General features: G+C 31.5%; 2 protein-coding genes across 2 annotated transcripts; one reads left to right on the plus strand and one right to left on the minus strand.

Annotated features, from left to right (window-relative positions):
- Positions 1 to 12,315: 12,315 nt before the first annotated feature.
- On the plus strand, positions 12,316 to 16,655 carry LOC108472180 (leucine-rich repeat receptor-like protein kinase TDR). The gene is made up of 2 exons (XM_017773689.2): positions 12,316 to 15,245; positions 15,991 to 16,655. Exons 1-2 carry the CDS (start codon positions 12,554 to 12,556, stop codon positions 16,416 to 16,418), a joined length of 3,120 nt encoding a protein of 1,039 aa, XP_017629178.1. The 5' UTR covers positions 12,316 to 12,553; the 3' UTR covers positions 16,419 to 16,655.
- A 1,800-nt stretch (positions 16,656 to 18,455) lies between these two features.
- On the minus strand, positions 18,456 to 20,471 carry LOC108476211 (QWRF motif-containing protein 7). Its single transcript, XM_053031042.1, has 4 exons — positions 19,884 to 20,471; positions 19,253 to 19,489; positions 18,588 to 18,681; positions 18,456 to 18,487 (listed from the first exon to the last, which is right to left on the minus strand). Exons 1-4 carry the CDS (start codon positions 20,469 to 20,471, stop codon positions 18,456 to 18,458), a joined length of 951 nt encoding a protein of 316 aa, XP_052887002.1.
- Between the last annotated feature and the right edge of the window lie 481 nt (positions 20,472 to 20,952).

Genomic DNA, 20,952 nt, shown 5'->3' on the forward strand with positions numbered 1-20,952 from the left:
AGACGGGGGCAACGAACAAAGTAGAATCAACCCTAGATCTTCCTTATCATACTGAACCTCCATGGCCTCCAAGTTTGAGAGAATTTCTTTAAACACTGTTAAGTGTTCGTGTACAGACGCACCTTCCTCCAAACGATGAGCATAAAGACGCTGCTTCATATGCAACTTGCTTGTTAGAGTTTTCGACATACATATTTGTTCTAGCCTCTTCCATAATGCAATGGCGTTTTCTCTTTCATCACATCCTCGCAAAATTTCGTTGGACAAATGCGATGTAATTGTGTTAATGCCTTTCGATCCTTACGCTTCTTCTCTTCATCTGTTAATGTCGAAGGCATCTTATCTATCCTAGCAGGGCATCCTCTAGATCCATCTGCAAGAACGCTTGCATCTTAATTTGCCACAACGCAAATCGGTGTTGCGATCCAACAATGAATTTCATACTTCAAAGACGCCATTACCGTGATCGAGATGAATAACCCTAAGCTCGATACCAATTTGTGAAAAATAAAATAGAATAAAATAAATAAAAATAAAGAACACATAAATTTTACGTGAAACCCTTTCGGAAAAAAACCACGGCGAGGAGAAGAAAATTCACTATGTCGAAAAATTTTTACTCAAATACAAGAGGAATAGACTATGTCTATTTATAGGCTTGCAAAGCCATATTCTAGTAGGATTGAAACACCTTATCTAATCAATATAAAATAGATGGAGTTTAATAAGGTTTAAAACCTTATTCTAAAATAAAATAAAAGAAGTCTAGTTCTATATGGATTTTACTTTTATTTTATTTTCCATCGTATTTTATTTAAATAAGAATTTGGGTCACTTAATTCTAACAAGAATAATATGTGAAAATAAAGATAAAAGTGAACATGTGAATTAAGTGTTAAAAGATATATGTAAATTAAGTGTTTATGTTATATTTGTGAAATGAGAGAAAGATTTTGATATGTGAATGCAAAAGTTAATTAGTGATAATATTTGTTGAAGTTAAGACTATAAGTTATAAAGTTAATTTAAATGATTCTATGTTTTGGAATTTTTTTTAAAGTTTAAGTATATTAGTGAAAGAAACAATGTGAATAAACGTTATAAAAAACGTATTTAAATTGTGTATATGTATATATATGGTAAAATTGAATTCAGTTGAGTACTTATTAAGTTATTCATGTAGTTTAACGCATTTGTTTTAAACGCATAGGTGATAGATAACTTTCGAAAAGAATCGAGGATTGTTGCTTCAGTTCGGATCACATCACTCCTCAAGCTTTAAGTTCAAGTCTTTTAGACTTTAGTTTGACATGTACTTAGGTTTATTGGTAAACAAAAAATGTGAATTATGTATGAATAATAATGTTTTGTGCTATAAGTTACCTCAATTATAATGAAACAAGAATATATTTAAGTGGTGAGTTTAGTGTTTAAATATAGCATCTCTTACTTGGATCAGGTGAGAAGTGTTACAAGCATCATTAGTATTTCCTTCAAAATTTGCCAATTTGGCATGTTGATCCGATTGTATTCATATGAGACAATATATGATTGATAAAAAATAAACATATCAAGTTGACAGATTTTGACAAAAATTTCCAATGGTATTAATGATTAGACTAAAACTTTTAAATTGAAAAACAATTTTTTTAGCTTTTTAAATATAAAACTAAATCTTAAATTTTGATTATATATATATATATATATATATCGCATATGATTTTTGAAGAGAGATATATATTTTGGACTGAAATATGTAGTAATTGAAGGGTTAAGTTTTCCAAAATTTCAATTTCTTTTGCTAATGTTAACCTTATACAACTTTTTTTTTGTTATTCTTTTAGAAGGTCTAAATCATAGGCATGCTTGTTCTCAAAATAAGTGGTGTTATAATTATAAATATAATTTTTAGATAATTTGTGAATATGAATGTTAGTAGGGTTTTAATATCAAATTAGTTATTCTTATAAAAAAAGTTAGAATTAATTTTAAAATATGAAAGAATTTAGATGTTGAAATTTAAGATATTAAATCAACTTTTTAAAATTGTTAAAAAGAAATGTACTGGAATAATTTTCTATTAGGGCTAAAATATTATATATATATATATTTATATTTATATGGTTAAAATGTGTAGCTTGTATTTTGGTAAAATTAGAAATCTATTATTATAATTGAGAACTTAATTAAAAATTAAGTTATTTTACTTCTTTAATTTTAAAATTTTAGTCCAATCATAAACATCATTAGTATTTCTATTAGAATTTGTCAATTGGACATGTTAATCAGGTTGTATTCATATAAGATGATATATGATTGATGAAAATTTTGACAAAAATTATTAATAGCGTTGATGATTAAACTACAATTTTTAAATATAAAACTAAATTTGAAATTTTGAACATTTAGAAATCTCACATATGACTTCTTTTGTTTCTTTATATATATATATATATATATATATATATGTTGAACTGAAAATAATGTAGTAAGTGGAGGGTTAAGTTTCCCAAAATTCCAATATCTCTTTAGTTAATAGTTAACCTTTTTTGTTATTCCTTTAGAAGGTCAAAATCATAAGGTTATTGTTGTCAAAAGAAGTGGTGTTTACATTGTAAGTCCCTCACATTATCTTCATATTAAAGCATCTTTTGAAACAAAAACCAAATGGGAGAACATGGCATCTAATCATAATATATTGGGCCCCTCTTCCTTTTGAAATCCTCTTTGGTCTCTTCAAACACATCCCACAATCACTGCCCACTATTATCATTAAAGCTTTCAAATGTGTAATTATTAAAAAATATTTTTGGGGATCTCAATTACCTTCTTTAATTAACTTTCTAATGAATCCCCCCACCCCCCTAAAAGCTTGGTTAATTTTGTGTGTTTTCAAGATAAACAACAAAAATTTGTGGCCCATTTGCCACACTACTTACCATTTGACCTACAAATGATCTGCAGAATGTATGCATGCATGCATACATACATAGCATCTACACGGTTGAATAGTTGTATAACAGTCTTAATGGAAAGGATTGAGTTAGAGAGAGGGAGAGAGGGGTATGTCACATGCTAAGTTCACTCAACCTTGAAACCCTCATCATTTTGTTCTCCACTTGGGGAAATGAGAAATAATATAATGTTAGGATTAAGGACCTATAAATCTATGTAAGCAAGAACTACTGTGTTTAAATTTCATTGCAGAAAAAAAAGAGAAATAGTGGGTCCATTTTTATTTTTTATTTTTTATAATTTGGTCAGCCAATGATGTTATTTTTGTGGAGAGTATGTTCAAATTCTTCCATCATTCTCTTGTGGAACCCTCCTCTCCTTTTTCTTTGTCTTTTCATTACAGCGTTTTGGATCTCTGTACTTAGTCTTTGTCCTAATTGCCTTAAGCCCTTGATTAGTTCACAATTTGATTAATTCGCTTCACAACTATGACCTTTATCACTGATATATATACATATGTATATTACTTTGACAATATTTCAGTGCTAGTCTTCATTGGGGATGAGGATGGGACAGCATAAATTAAATCTTAGGTCAAGCATGTGAGGATGTATGCAATTCTTTCTCTCGTGTGTAAAATATTTTTTTTATGGAAATTTAATTATAAACAAACCGTCAAAGTTGATTTTAACATATGAAAAGTAGAGGGGCTAAATTCCTAGTAAAATTATAGGGAATAAATTCTAAAATTGCAAAGAGTATAAGGACTTATAATATATCTTTAAAAAAGTAATAGGAGAGCATATCCTCCATTTAAGGGTCCGATTTAACTTAATTCTTTTTTTTTTCTTGGTATCCTCTATTTTCATTTTACCATTTATATTTGAAGTTTAGGGTTATTTTTTTAACAATGACGTCTCCAAAATTTAAACTTGTATTATCTGCTTAAGAATATACAATTTTTTTTTAAGTGAAGAGTAAACCCTAAACTTCCAAAATGTTAAATAATTTCAAGTATAACATAAAGCTTAGATGTTAAACAAAATCAATGTTAATTGTGGCATTTTAGGAGAATTATTGAAAAACAAGAAGTTATAAATTGATGCAAAAGCAATCCCACCATCATTGTAACTTGGTAGGCCTATATATGAATTTAAACTTGTGTTTGATTTTTGGTTACTTCAATAAAAATTAGCCTCACCTACACCAACACCTTCATTAAGTCTTCAATCATATTCTCAACAATTAATAGTTTACCCACTCAGAATCATTTTGCTAATTATATCATTGCCCTTGTGCGTGACTTCAAAGCAAAACACCCAGCAACCACTATAAACCTAAAGGCAAAAAAAAAATAAAAAAAAATCATAAAATAAATTTTTTTAAACAATTTCTTTATAGGTTTTGATAGTATCTACTCGTTTTGACACAATGTTTAAAATTACACATAGTTCATCTCCAACTTATAAATAGAAGGATAATGCGATTCAATACATTCGAATCCACGTCCTACTACATTGACAATAATATCCATATTAATCAAATTAAAATTCAATCAAATGATAGAATAAAGAGTTTGTATTTAATATAATATAATTATAAATTTTACACTAACAATCAATCAATAATGATATCTCATTAAAAGCACTGCATTTTTTATAAATAAGTATATAAATTTTAATTAAATTCAAGATGAAAATTTTAAAATTTAATTACCATAATTTTATTTTTAAAAATGTGTAACAGTCCGGTTTTGGGCCTAGTCGGAACAGTGGTTTTGGGACCACAAATCCGACATTGTAAAAATTTATTTTTATTATATTTTTATGGTTCTATGGAATTATTTTGTGAAAATTTCGTTTGGAAATTTTGACATTCGGGCACTCAATTTAGTCAAAAGTTCTATATGCTAGAGGTGTCCAATTGTTATGAAATTTTAAATTGGATGAAATTTTATGGCCTGATTTTATATGATTGGTTATATTTAAGTCTGGTAATGCTTCGTATCCCGTCCCAATGACGGACACGGATAAAGAGTGTTACAAAATGTGACACATGTCATGAAATTAATAAATGTTCCAGAATATATTAAATTAATTGAATGATGGCAAGGTTGCTATATGCTTGGAAGATTGATGGATTAGTACTTTAATGGGTACCAAATGTTTGATGTAATGTATCAATCTCCAATCCCATGGAATAAGAGTATTTTGATGATCAAATTGAAGACCCTCACTTCACTCGCTTGTGGGTCAGTTTATTTACTTTTTAACTCAATGTTATGGGACAACGATGTTCACTATCTATTACACCAATCTATTAAAACCCATACTTTATATTAAATAATGTTAGACAAAGTTTTGATATCACCTTCAAGATTTAAGTCTATTTCAAATCCAAGTTATTTTTTAAATAAATGAATACTCAATTAATAATAGGCTATAATTTGAGATTCGATCTTATTTGGTCATAAAAAATAAAAAATTTGAATTAGTTCAAACTGAGTTAAAATGACTTAATCTCTAAATGACCAAAATAAATAACTCAAAACCACTTGAACCTAAAGTGATTAAGACCTGAAATAATTTGGACTAATAATGAGTTGACTTAAAAAACTTGAATCTCAAACTTGAATCACTTGATCTTAAACCTAAATCTGAACCTAAATTTATCCAAACTCGAAATTAATTCAAATTGAAAATTTTTAAAACCCAAATTTACATCATCAAGATGAACCAACCAAAACGAATATGATCCACCCTATTTGAACGTCTAAGCAAAGTGTTTAATTACACTTCTACAGAACATGATTTGTCCATGGATATTTCATTGGAATAAGTAAATCCAAAATACTTGAAACTCTAGGTGGAAAAAATTCGAAATGATTTAAACTCATAATGACTTTACTTGAAAACTTAAGTTTAAAACCCTAATGAATTGAATATGAAAAGCCTAAACTTAAAATTAATTCAAATCTAAAATATTTAATCTCGAAACTGACCCGAACCAAGTAACTTAGAAAATTTTTAAACTAAAATTGACCTAATCTAATGGATCCAACCCAACTCAAAACCAAATGAAACTCATCCATGTAGAGTTCTAAGCAAAGTGTTCAATTAGACTGCTAGGGAACCTGAATCTCCACTATTATTTCATCTAAACTTAAGACATGCATAAGGAATCTCCACTATTATTTCATCTAAACTTAAGACATGCATAAGGTTTTAGTGATAGAACTTGTCTTATAAACAAAGATGAATTGCATATCAAAATAAAACCCTTATCTTTTTAAAGAAAACATACTTTGATTAACTTGTAGCATATGAAAATAATGCAAATCTTTGCAAGATTTGACATTGCTGCGTTCTTATCTAATAAGCAACCGATGGATATTTGGCAATAAATACATAGAATTCCACTCCTTTTGTTTTTGCCCAAAACATATTCTATTCAAGGATCAGCACAACTTTGCTGAAATGGAAGCCAATATATTGAAAGGGACGAAGGGAGGGAAAAAAAGAAGAGAGGAAAGATAAGGCTGAACCAAAGGTCGAATAATTGCATAAATTGAACTATTACATATCATTTTCAGTGTAAAGCAAAAGAAAATGAAGATAATAAAACAGGATAATCAAGTGCATTATTCAAGTTTTAATGGGAGAATGTGACCCCATGCAACGTTTACACACGCACTAGCGGTTCATAGAATCACACACAAAAGCATGAAATTACTTGACTTGGATGACAAGAGAATGCAATTTCATTGTCAAAACTTTAGATGAAAATGGACATAACCACTAAATTTTATCATCCAAAGCTGGAAAATATTGAAGTAAAAATAAAGGGGAAATTTCTAGGAGAACTTTCAAAGATTTTCATGTGCCAATTAGTTTGAATGTGATTTTCCCCACTTTATGATCAAAGTAGCATATAGTGGAAAATAGAGAGTAATGCTGAATTATCCATAATTATTCAAACATTGATATGATTAGATGAGGATTCTTCTTCTTGTTTTGCTTAACAAATTGATTGAAAATAACAATGAGTTTTGATTAATCAAGCTTTTGATATAACTGATATTTAAGATTAAAATGAAATATCTTATGAAATATTTTCAAATGTTATAAATACTCATAAAGGTGTTTCCAAAATGATTTAGCTTGTATAAAATGGTTTTTTAGTTAATCCAAAATCTTTTTTGAAATATTTACAAGTATTTTTCTAGCATTTAAGAAGCTAGAGGGAGGATCAATCCTATGCAAGTCAGTAGCCAACGGCTTATTAAATCCCGTTGACCAGTACTTGGAGGGATCAACCCCCATCGTGTAGGTACTCAGTATTTTATCAATTTCTATCAATTCCCCTTGTGCAGAGTTGTCAGATTTTACATGTTAAATGCTTCTAATCACTATTTTCACCCCAAATGGCCACAATTATTCATGCTAATTATCTTGGTATTTTGATGGAAAAATGGATTGTAATTGATCTTTAACACTTATATATAAAAGGATTGTAGAAGTAAAAAAAAAAATAGTATTTATTTTGTTATTTAGAACTTATTTTTTAGAGTGCATTTTGTAAGTAATCAAGTGAGTCATTGATTTAGTGACTAGATTTTAGCTGTAAAAGTGAATTTACTAATTTAGTGAGTGTTAATGCTTCTAATCATTAATTGTATGAGGTATTAAGATAGTTTATTATCTCTCTTGGCATGGCCTCGAAGATATAAAGAAAACTGAACTGCATAAATATATTGAGTGTTTATTATTTTTTTACTCTATTCTTCACCAAAATTTAAAGTAATTGGCACTGCTTCTAGCACTAAATTTCTAATTGCAATTATCAATTTTGAACCTAACATAAGGTTTCAAAGTAGAAAAGAGAATAGATTTAAAGTTAAAATAAGCTCAAATCAAAGATTTTATTCTTCATTCTTGTATTTATTATCTCCCATTATAAAATTTTTACTTCACCATATTATTTTAGCCTTCAAAAGCCTTCAAAAAAATTAAAAAAGATAGTAAATGAAAATACTTAGCTAGCGGTGTTAAGATAGTAGAGGTAGATAAGTGAGATCCAATCACGATAAAAAAAAATTTTCGTTTAGCTTGTGCGACACCCTGCAAATCTTCAAACGGAGTGCAGCAGCTATTTTAGTTTGGTATATTTGTTATATAGGTCCTTAAATTTAAATTTTATTTTAATTCTAACCTTAATTTGCAATTTTAATAGTTTTGAATTTAGTTTGTATTTATCTGGTTTTTTTAAAATTACTAATTCCTTTGTATGTATATGGTGAAGACTCAATTTGTTGTATAATAATTTTAGTTGTGTCTATTTAATAAAAAGACATTAGTAATTGAATCTATATTAAAAGACATGTAAATAGACACAACTAAAATTATTATACAACAAAGTGAATCTTCACCATATACATATAAAGGCATTAGTAATTTAAAAACCAGATAAATACAAACTAAATTCAAAACTATTAAAAGCAATGACTAAATAAAATAAATAAAATTGCCAATTAAAGTTAGGATTAAAACAAAATTTAAAATTGAGGGACTTATATAGGAAATATCCCCAAATATAATAGCTGCTGCACTCCCATTTGAAGACTTGCAGGGTGTCGCACAACCTAATAATTATTTCAAAGTTGTACCATTTTCGAAATCATATTATTTTGATAAAAATCCCTAAATCACCCTATTCTCATATATGCTACGAAGTTGGCTAATAGTTTTAAGTGTTTTCATATATTTAATATAGGGTAAACTATAACCATGGTCAATTTTATTTATCTTACTTTATATTTTAGTCATTTATATTTAAAATATTACGTTTTAGTCATTTACGTTATTGTGTTGTAAGATTTTAGTCACTGAACCATTAATTACAGTTAATGATGTAACGGTAAGCTGGCATGACATGTTAAATCATCATTTTAAACACAAATTTTATGTTAAATTATACAATTTGTCCCCATATTTTTTCCTTTTCAGCAATTTAATTTTTTTTTCTTTTATGTTCTTTTAAATTTTTTTTTGTTTCCATTCTCTTTTTCTCCTCCCTCTATTTTCCTCCCTTCTCCATTTCTTTTAAGATATCAGGGAGTCGAAATAGCATTGAATAAAAAAGCAGGAAGTCGAAAGCCATTATTGTCTATAACCAAAACTCATAAACCCATACCATTTGCTAACTATCAAAACCCTCCACCACTACCTGTCATCTTCGTTTCATCCACTAACACATTCACTACTACCATGACTTCCTTTCGAAAAGATATAAAAAAATCCCCAACTTTTGGACTACCCAAGATCAAATCTCCATCATTGGCCATTAAATCAACTTAATTTTTTGATATGTGTTCCTCCTCACGAATATCTCCTTCCTGACAGTTAGGGTCAACAAGAAAGTTGTCAGAGTACCTCAAACCATTGACATGAATCTAACCCCCCCTCTCTCTCTCTCTCGATTGATTTGAACGTGGCTTTGTTTGGTGAGGGGATGATATTGTTGGGTTTGTCATGAACGAGCTCATGGTAGTTAAAATAAATGGAGAAGGTAGGAAAAAGTAGAAGAGAATGGAAACAAAAAAAGGAAAGTCAAAAAATCATAAAAGGAAAAAATTAAATTATTTAAAACAAAAAAATATGAGAACCAATTGTATAATTTAACCTAAAATTATTGTTTAAAATGATGATTTTATTGTTTAAAATGATGATTTAACGTGCCAACTTACTGTTAATGATAATTAACGGCTCAATGATTAAAACATAACATTTCAAACATAAGTAAAATAAAATGTAACTTAAGATAAACAAAAATAATCATGAGTGTAGTTTACCCTTTAAGATATTATATCTATAGAAAATTTTAAAAATAAATAAAAATTTTGAAGTCTATAGCAGTAGAAAAGAAGTCAATGTGCAAGTTAATCAGAAAGCAAGCAGTGCTTGGAAAAGGTAGCTGCATTATTCCACTAACCTTCTTCATGCGTGCCCGATGCTCTTCTTCAATATTAGTACATGAAGAAAAAGAAAAAAAGGATTAAAAAAAAAAGGCCACTCGAGACTATGATCTTGTTTTTTTTGAGTAATGATAAATTTATTTATTTTATCACGATAGTTATCAACTTTTAAATTTTAGTTAAATTATTTTGCTTTTAATGGAAAAGTTGTATATACTATTAAATATTTAGTAATTTTGGTGTTGTAGTCTACGTAACAATTTATTTTATGAACTTTTTTATTAATTTTATGAAATACATGCTAATTGACGCATAAGCTTCTACATCATTGTTATTAAAATTTGAACATTTCAATCTCTTTTCAATCAAAGAAAAGCAAATTAATTAAATTTTGAAGGTTGAAGGAGAAAGTAATTCAAAAATGAATTAGTTGAGATTAAATTGACAGTAAAAAAATATTAAGAACTAAATTTATTATAATATTTTTTTAATATACTTGAATATTCGATAATTATATTACTTTTGATTAAATTTAAAAGTGATTATTAAATTTTGATTAAATTTAAAATTGAGCACAACCAAATCAAAATTTTAAAAGGTAACGAGATCTCGATTCAACCCTTATTATAATAGAAAAGAAAGGGAGAAAACCTTGAGAAAAAGGCCTATAGGTGAAGTATTTTGAGGAGCTACAGTTAGGGCGGAAATTGAGACGACAAGTATAACGCGTTGGCTTCGCAATGGAAAGCAACTGGCCAATCATGATGATGATGATGATGCATGTTGATGATGGCAGTGCCACAAATATGATGCATCCTTTGCTTTGCTCTGGTGGTAGGGTCATGCATGCATGCATGCTGCCATGCCATGACTATCACGCCAAACACACACCCCGGTCCCGATTCTCTGCACATGACAGGCACGTGAGCCCTGTATAATCCTGCCATTCCCATCCCTCCATAGCCTTCCTTTTTGCAAGCGATGGGTATAAGGGGGACAAACTAAGTGGTGAAACCAATTTGGACCCACCCCCATTATGCATTCCCTACCCCTTTCTACTATTTGGTTCGATTTTAATTTATTTATCAATTGAATCTCAATTTAGAGGCCTTAGAGGTGTACTGTGGGCATCCCCACCTGCAATTATATATGAGCATAATGTTTTATGTAGCTTTTTAAAATTTTAGTGTAGTTTTGTTGTTTCTTGTTGCTTCTTTTTTGGTGATAAAAATAAAAAAAATAATTAAAATTATTAAAATCACATAAGTTATTAGCTCTTTCTAAGAGTTTTAGCAAATATCCGCACATCAATTTTTCTGTCAGATATTATTTTAGTTAAACGGTCTATAACTAGATTTTTTTCTTCGGGATATGTCTTATATGCTATAAGGCTTGAATAATCCTCTTGATCAAAGTGAAATTCAATTCTGTAAAAGAATTAGTCCATCCTAGATATCCTAAAGATTAACAACAAATACTGAACAGATTCTTAGAAAACGATTATAACCAAGGATCCAAGTCACTCTCTGATCACGTAGAACCCCTACAGAAACAATCACTATTGCTTTTTTTATTTTCTCAAATGTTGAAATGTTTTTACCCACTTCATTCTTTTTTACTAAATGAATTAATTATGTCTTGTAAGAGCAAATAAAGGTATATATATTACCAATAATTAGCATTTCATTAGCTGTTCTGTGACATTACACAAGTGAAATTAACAAGGTTTAAAATTAGATTCTTCAAAGCAAAATAATAACAATAATAACAATAAAGTGATAGAAGGCGTGGAGCTTAAAAGGCGAAGCAATTAGAAGGCATGCATGCCGAACATTATTCGCCTTTTTGCTTGTATTTCTCAAAAAAGAAAAAAAAAACCAAAAAGATAATAAAAACACAACATACTTAAACAAGATTTATAGTTTCACATTTGTACATCTAAATATAAATAAATAAAATTATAATACAGCATGTGTATAAATTACCAGTTTAATATTAATTTTAGTCGGTGATTTGAGTTTTAACTCGATTAGTATATACATTGTTATTAATGTAAGAGGACGTAAATTCAAACGTGTTTAAATGTATTATTTTTCTATTTATAAGTTAAAAAGGTTTTGAGTGATTTTAAGTATATAATATAAAAAAAAGGGAGAGTATAATTCATAATTGTGTTACTAATCACTTTTTACCGGCATTAATGATACAAAGTAAATGGGCATCATAGATAAAGCTAGCCTTAAAAAAAAGTCAAACTCCATTGCAAACAAACAAAAATTGAAAAACAAAATAGTACTACTACTATTTACTGTTTAGCATTTTGGTATGAAGTTTCACATTCATGAAGAGAATAGTATTTAAAGGTTATAAGTATAATAATTATAGTTAATATATTTGACTAATTATAACAAAATTCAGAGATTGAAATCGAAATGTTTTTTTTAAAAAAAAATTAAAATCAAGAAAAATGGAAGAAAAAACACAAACATGGTGAAGCTCTCAAAAAGCATCCACCTTTGTCTCCTAATTAAAACATATGTTTCCCTTGCCTTGAATTTACCTCTATAAACTAAAGATGAAGCTTCATACATCCACCTCAAAACGCCCCACATCCCGGCCATAACCATGATCCTTCATTTTCTTCTTCTCTTCCTCACATTCTTCTTTTATCTACTAATTCCATCTTCTCCTTTTGTCCTCTCTGCTTCTGCACCACCTCCTCTGCCTCTCCCTCTCCCTCTCCTCTCCCTTCTCTCCTTGAAATCCTCCCTTAATGACCCTTTCTCCACTTTCAAAGATTGGGACCCTTCCCCTGCCTTTTCCAACTCTGGTTCCCATGATCAACCGGTTTGGTGTTCATGGTCAGGTGTCAAATGCAACCCCATTACTGCTCAAGTCACGTCTCTTGATCTCTCTTTTCGCAACCTCTCTGGGATTATCCCACCCGAGATCAGGTTTTTGACTAGCCTGGTCGACCTCAATTTGAGCAGAAATTATTTCGATGGGCCGCTACAACCTGCCGTTTTTGAGCTCACTCAACTGAGGACTCTTGACATAAGCCACAACTCCTTCAATGCAACATTTCCACCTGGGGTTTCCAAGCTTAAGTTTTTGAAATTTTTTAATGGATACAGCAACGATTTCATTGGCCCATTGCCGCTCGAGTTCATACACTTACAGTTCTTGGAACAGCTCAATCTTGGGGGAAGCTACTTTGAAGGGGTGATACCAGTTGGCTATGGAAACTTTAAAAGATTAAAGTTCCTTGACTTGGCAGGAAATGCATTGGAAGGTACTTTACCACCACAACTAGGATTCTTGACCCAGCTTGAACACATCGAGATTGGCTACAATGGGTTTACAGGCAAAATACCAGTGGAACTTGCACTGCTATCAAATCTCAAGTACTTGGACATCTCGAATTGTTCACTTTCAGGTCTACTTCCTGAAGAACTTGGCAATTTAACCAAGTTAGAAGTTTTATATTTTTTCAAAAACAACTTTGTAGGTGAAATTCCAATGAGTTACACAAAGTTGAAAGCTTTGAAGGTTCTTGATTTATCTAATAACTTACTCAGTGGTACAATCCCAGAAGAGTTAGCTTCTTTAACTGAGCTAACATGGTTGAGCTTAATTGGCAACAATTTTTCTGGTACTATTCCGCAAAGCATCGGTGAGTTGCCAAATCTCAACACTTTACTTCTATGGGACAACAATTTCAGCGGCATTCTCCCACAGAAACTGGGTTCAAATGGGAAGCTACTGACTCTCGATGTATCATCAAATTCTCTAACTGGGCCACTCCCTCCAAATCTTTGCCATGGAAATAAGCTTTTCAAACTCATCCTTTTCAACAACATGTTCACAAATGAGCTGCCAAGAAGCCTAGTGAGCTGCACATCGCTTTCTAGATTCCGAATCCAAAACAATCTCCTCAATGGTACCATCCCATACGGCTTCGGGCTCTTAAGGAACTTAACATTTGTGGATGCGAGTAAGAACAAGTTTACAGGTGAGATTCCTGGGGATCTTGGCTATGCACCAATGTTGCAGTACCTTAACATCTCGGAGAACGATTTCAACAACGAACTGCCAAGCAACATATGGAGTGCACCGCGCTTGCAAATTTTTTCAGCAAGTTCATCTAAGCTCACAGGCAAAATACCAGATTTTGTTGACTGTAATAACGTGTACAAGATCGAACTCCAAGGTAATTTTCTAAACGGAAGCATCCCTGGGGATATTGATCGTTGTCAAAAGCTCTTGTCTTTGAATTTAAGCAGCAATTTGCTTACGGGTATAATCCCAAGGGAACTATCGATGCTTCCTTCGATAAATGCGGTTGATCTTTCACATAATTTGCTCACCGGAACTATCCCTTCAAGCTTCGAAAACTGTAGCACTTTGGAAAATTTCGACGTTTCTTACAATTTGCTATCTGGTCCAATCCCATCGTCCGGTCCAACATTTCCCAATTTACACCCTTCCTCATTTTTCGGTAACGACGGACTTTGCGGCAGAATTGTAGCTAAACCGTGCCCGGAGGCGTTGGCTACAGGTGATATGGAAGCTGGTAATAACAACCAACAACATCCGCCTAAGAAAGCAGCGGGAGCTATAGTTTGGATTGTGGCAGCTGCTTTTGGTGTCGGCTTGTTCGTTCTCGTGGCTGGGACCCGTTGTTTCCACGCCAGTTACGGCCGTAGATTCAATGATGATCGTGAGATCGGACCGTGGAAACTAACCGCCTTCCATCGGCTGAATTTCACGTCGGACGATGTGCTGGAGTGCTTGTCGATGACCGATAAGATCATAGGGATGGGGTCTACGGGAACGGTATACAAAGCCGAGATGCCGAGTGGCGAGACCATAGCGGTGAAGAAGCTGTGGGGTAAGAATAAAGAGACGGCGAGACGACGGAGAGGGGTATTGGCTGAGGTGGAGGTGTTGGGAAACGTCCGGCACCGTAACATAGTGAGATTATTAGGGTGTTGCAGCAACAGGGAGTGCACCATGTTGCTGTACGAGTACATGCCCAACGGGAACCTCGATGACCTATTGCATGGCAAAAACAAAGGGGACAATTTGGTGGCTGATTGGGTGACTAGGTACAAAATCGCTCTCGGGGTGGCTCAAGGCATTTGCTATCTCCACCACGACTGCGATCCGGTGATCGTCCACCGTGATCTGAAGCCGAGTAATATTTTATTGGACGGTGAGATGGAGGCTAGAGTGGCGGATTTTGGGGTGGCTAAGTTGATCCAAAGTGACGAGTCCATGTCGGTCATTGCTGGCTCCTATGGCTACATTGCGCCAGGTGCGTTTACCAATCTTTCCGTTCATTTTAGTTTGAGATTATGGAATCTTGCTAACCTACGCTTAATCCTTGTTCATGGTCGGTCCGTACATATGAATTTTGTTTGCTAGTTTTGGTAAAGTTTGTGCATTAAAAAAAATCATAGGATAAGATTTTATTTGCTCAATTTTATTCAAATTCTCGAATTTAATATAAATAATAATAATTTAAATTTAAAATTTAAGTATAAAATTATTCTAAATTAAAATAATTTTTTATTTGAATTAATCCTATTTTAGATAAACTCGAGTCAATTGATAGGACAAAGGCACTTTTCAGCTAGTGAATCTATTACATTCTTCCCCTTTTTGTTGATTTACAACAAAAATGGGTCCATCCCATCACACTTATTAAGGTAACAAACAAATAAAATTTAATTCCATTTAAACCATATATAATAAGAGGTTTTAATTTAGTCCAACTTTAATTTGCTTTAGACTCGTGGTGGTGCGCATTGCGCACAACAACTAAAAAGCCTATTTTGGCACCGCCCTGTTTTTTGTAACTGTTGCATGGGCGTGAAGACTTATGCTTTATTTGTTGAAGTCGTTTATATTGCTTTGCTTGTAAATCCTTGTAAGATTATATTACAATGGTGGGCCCATCCCAAGGAGACTTTTGTCAATGCCTTTTGATTCATTACATCATGTTTTGTCTGTTTTGTAATGTTGTAGTAATCATTAACGTTCTTGTATCATTGTTGCAGAATATGCTTATACTCTACAAGTTGACGAAAAGAGTGATATATATAGCTTTGGGGTAGTGTTGATGGAGATTATAAGTGGGAAAAGATCGGTGGAGTCGGAATTTGGTGATGGGCACAGCATCGTGGATTGGGTTAGGTCTAAAATCAAGAATAAAGACAGGATTGTTGACGTTTTGGATAAAAATGTTGGGGCAACATGTGCATCCGTGAGGGAAGAAATGATGCAAATGCTTAGAATTGCGTTGTTATGCACCAATTGTAACCCGGTGGAGCGGCCGTCGATGAGGGACGTCGTGTTGATGCTACAAGGAGCTAAGCCCAAGCGGAAACTACCTGCGGATGGTGGCGGTGGTGGTGTCAATGGGAGCAATGTGGTTGTTGTTGGCATTGATGATTCTATAGCACAAAAGGCTAAACTAGAATGTTAATATATATAATATCATTACTTTTACGTTTCCTTTTCTTGTATGGTTTATATTTAGAATGGTGGGGAATTGGTATAGAAGTGGTTTTCATTTTTTTTCTTCTCTTTTTTCCTTTCAATGGAATTTTCAAGTGCTTTTATTAACTTCATACATACATATTTTTGGAATTAGACTTGTACTTTTATTAAGTTCGGATTAAATTTAAAATTGAATTAAATTAGACTTTTAAATAAAAGCAAAGCTACTTTTAAGTTTTTTTTTTTTCATTTCAAACTTTTGACCAATAAATATAGGGGAAGATATTTTATTTGATGGCCAAAATTGAGTGAGTAGCTATTTGTGCGAGTTGTCGGCTTGTTAGTTTTTTTTATTATAATTTAAACTCTTATATGGTTTGGGCACACGGTCGTGTGACTCTTACTTTGTAAAAATGTTCTTATCTTTTAAAAATATTACAATTTGGTCCATATTCATTTTCGGATTTATCTCAGAACTCACATAAATTCGCATAAAATGCTAAAAGGTTAAAATAATATTGAATGCTTGATATGATTGAAGTTAATATAATTTTAATTGTTAACTATTTGTAATTATTTTAATTAAATTTAAATTATTTGAGCATAAAAATAACAACACCAACACTAATGAATTAATCCAAACTTAATCAAAACAAGTAATTTGAAACAATTTAATCTTAAAATTTATATCTATAATGATATATGATTAAAACCTAAAATCACACAAATTCATAAAAAAACTAAACTCAAAATTAATATTAAACGAATTGAAATGGCTCAAATATTTTAAAGCCCAAATTCATACAAAGATGAAGTAAATGACTTTTCCCATGTAACTTAAACTATAATGGATATTTATTTAAATAGAAAACTATACTAATTTTATTTGAATCGATTTAACTAAAAATTAATTTTACTCATTCAACTAACAGATACAATTAAAATAGATTAGAGGGTTGATTAACATCGAGATTGGAGCATAACCAAAATAATCCATGTAACCTATTTTTGTTTGGCCTGGTGTCTTAAAAAGTTTAAGAAATATGTGCAAGTATAATATCGAGATTAAACTAGTGATCAGATCTGTTTTTTTTTTTTTTTACGTAATGTTTAAAATTATTCATAATTCTCTCTTTAACCTATAAATAAAAAAATAATGTGTTTTAACGAACTCGAATCAACGTTCTCTTATATTAGCAACAATACTCATATCAATCAAGTTAAGACTCAATCAACTGCTACTCTTTGCTCTTACATATGCCTTTGCTTTTCTTCTTTTACAAAAATTTATGAGATGAATTTTTCAGTGAGGAGTTTGACCTTTCCTTGACTCCTTAGCTGCTTGGATAAGATGCACACGTAGGCTCTGCTCAGACACCTGCTTAGGAAACATTTGTAATTACACAAATTAAAACCTTAAGAGGAGTGGCTAATTATTCAATGCTTTTGGTCTCAAATCAGTCTACATGAAAAATTTATTGACAAACGTACTCGAATAATCTCAACATAAAATGTTTCAAGGAACGTGAAATAATTTCAATTCAACATTAACTTTAAACTCAAAAATTTTGGAATTAAATTAAATCAATGTATGATAATTAGTGTATATGTTCTTTTTTTATACTTTAATTGTAATCACGATAATATAATTTGTTATAATGCTAACGATTATTAACTCATTAACCAGTTAGTCTGTTGAGTCTTTATGGGTTTATATATGCGAAATATGGGTTCGCCTACACATAGTGTTAATTTTGTGTATACTAATTTACTTTAAATATGTGTTAACCTTAAAATAGGATAAGTATCATCATGCATGAAAATCTACTTAATATGTCACATCTATGAACGATAACCGTATCATATAAATACACAAAAACGTTCAACATAATTATAATATGAGCAAATAATCAAAGGGTAAATTATTAAAGAGCGCACCAATATATTTTTTGGAGGAACCAAGGTGATAACTTTCTCAATTTCTTCCAAGCACTGTTTTTCTTGTTCCACCATGCTTATAAGCTCAGTAACCATATACAGCATTTTCTCCACCGGCTGCTTCCACTCACATAAAATTACAATTAGATATATAGAAATGAAATTTATACAAGTGCCAATTACTTTATTACCCACAATTTAATTATATATGTAAAACCAACCTGTGAGAAGATGTTTATAATAGTGGCTTCTATGCCATCCATGGCTGCAATGGCTGCACTTATAGCTTCATTGAGAGACTCCACATCTACCTGCATGCACTCTACTGGTTCAACATTTTTTCTTCTTATAATCAACCTTGCACTCCGATTTCTCCATAATTAATTAACCAATGCTAGCTAATTAGTAAGATATATGGATATATGGATATATATATATATAAATATATAAAAGTCTAATTTTGCTTCTAGTCCCTATACTCTTTGAACATATACAATTTAGTTCTTTCACTTTTAACCTCGAAATTTAATCTCTTCACTTTTTTAATCAATCACATGACTAATTTAAAGCGGCATGGAAACCATGTTTAAAAAAAAAATCAATTTTCACTATAAGGAAGAACCTTATAATCCCATGTTCAGAATTTGAAACATTACAATTTCAAACTCAACATTTTTATTTCCATATGTAGCTTTCCACAGGTGTGATATTAGCTATATGTGACCTTTTAATATTATTTTAAGAATACCGTATAATCCAATTCAACGAAATTTCTTTCATCAATTATAATATCAAAAAATAAATAAATAACTAAAATTTAAATATGCAATGAATATAGAACCTGAAAGTATAATTAGACTGGAATCATAATACAATATATACCTTGGCATCTTGTTTAAGAGGGACTCTAACTAGGACTGCTGAGAGTTTACGAATCACCCGGCTAACAGCTTCGTAATTTTTGGCCTCCAATTTCGCCCACTCATTTAGTAGACATAACTGTGGACCTACAATTTGATGTAGTTTGATCTCATGTATCAGCTTCTCAAGTTGAATTCTCTTTTCTAAAGTAGAGTTTCTTATCTTTAGGATTCTTAGCCACACACCAAACAATTTATCCTGAAAAATCAAATATTAGAAACAACATAATCAATTACTCAGGTTAGTTTTGAATCAAATTAATTTGTAATATGTAAGTTTTGAGTATTAATATATTCGAATTATTTCAAGTCGGAGATATTTTTAGTTTGAAACATTTTGTGTTTAGATTAGTTGAATTCGTCGATAGAGTTTTTTAAATTTGGGAGAATTGAGTAGGTTTTGGATTGGTTTAATCTAAATCTAGTCATTTTGAATTTTAAGCTTGGATCATTTTGACTTCGCACTCATTGAATTTTTTAGTTGGGTTTTTAAGGCCGGTTCATATTTAGCTCATTTAGGATTAGTTTGTTTAAAATTTACCAAAAACAACATATAAAATTTAAAGATATATATTATATATATGTATACGTACCTGTGCATCTGTATTCACAGCGTTCATGGCAACTTCAGCTCTAGCATTCACAAACCTCCACTGCAACATCCTATTATAAAAAACTCGAAACTGATGATACTCTTCTTCTCGAATAGGCGACACCTTCTTTTGCCTGAAATACTTTAAAAACCCACTTACTCCTTTGGAGTACTTAGCCTTTACCTCAGTCGTCGACCCACAAGATCCTTGTGGCTCCATTCCTACCATCAACGGCGAAGACCTACCCGGAGACAATGCCCATGCTGATGGAGAACTCGTCACTGATTTTGATCCCTTAATTGCAACGCCACTGCCACGCTGCTGCATGAACCTAACCACCCCATCTCTACCCTCTTGATGGTTAGGCTTCTTTTGCATGTTGGTGGTGGTAGGGTTAATGTTCTCTCCATTTCTTAGGGTTCTTGATGACCTTGTCGTTGACTTTGACCTGTGAGCCGAGCTTTGGATCGAGTTCATCACCGGCGGTGCCCTGTTTAGGGCTGAGGTTCCACTTCGACTCCGCAGTAGGTGTGGAGATACGGACCTTGCCTCCGACTGATGGCGGCGCGTCGTCAATGACGTTTCCATGTTACAAATTTTATGTTCAGATGAGATGTGTTTGCTTAGGGATTAAGTGAATAGAGAAAGTGCAAATCCATGGTTTAAATTGCATTGCAGCAGTTTAAAATACATTATGGAACTAAGTATAAGTTGATGGCACGTTGATGAGGAATATATATATATATATATGTATGTATGTGAAATGCATGACAATAGTGCAGTAAGGAAGGTAGGTGAAGAGAAGACTATTTTCCCTCACGTAAAGGCTTCCACGAACAAGGAATATTATTTAAGACCTCGGAAAATTTAATTATTTCTTATCTATCTTATTCATTAATCTACAATACATACTATTTTATAATTAATAATATATCTACAATACATACTATATTATAATTATTAATAATATTGAAGTGGATTAAATAATATCTACTACCTACTTGGCTGTCTGAATTCGACTTTATTTCCATTACATAATCAATTCAATTATTTATTATTGATTGAAGAT

The sequence above is a fragment of the Gossypium arboreum genome, chromosome 7 (assembly GCF_025698485.1).
Source record: "Gossypium arboreum isolate Shixiya-1 chromosome 7, ASM2569848v2, whole genome shotgun sequence".
Classification (NCBI taxonomy): Eukaryota; Viridiplantae; Streptophyta; class Magnoliopsida; order Malvales; family Malvaceae; genus Gossypium; species Gossypium arboreum.

What these genes read in the sequence shown, in the direction of transcription:
- LOC108472180 (XM_017773689.2), top strand. Translation starts at nt 12,554, where the DNA reads ATGATCCTTCATTTTCTTCTTCTCTTCCTCACATTCTTCTTTTATCTA. An exon ending in CTATGGCTACATTGCGCCAG is followed by an intron (nt 15,246 to 15,990) that starts GTGCGTTTACCA and finishes TCATTGTTGCAG; the next exon opens with AATATGCTTATACTCTACAA.
- LOC108476211 (XM_053031042.1), bottom strand. Translation starts at nt 20,471, where the DNA reads ATGGAAACGTCATTGACGACGCGCCGCCATCAGTCGGAGGCAAGGTCC. An exon ending in CTGTGAATACAGATGCACAG is followed by an intron (nt 19,490 to 19,883) that starts GTACGTATACAT and finishes TTGATTTTTCAG; the next exon opens with GATAAATTGTTTGGTGTGTG. An exon ending in CTCTTAAACAAGATGCCAAG is followed by an intron (nt 18,682 to 19,252) that starts GTATATATTGTA and finishes GAGTGCATGCAG; the next exon opens with GTAGATGTGGAGTCTCTCAA.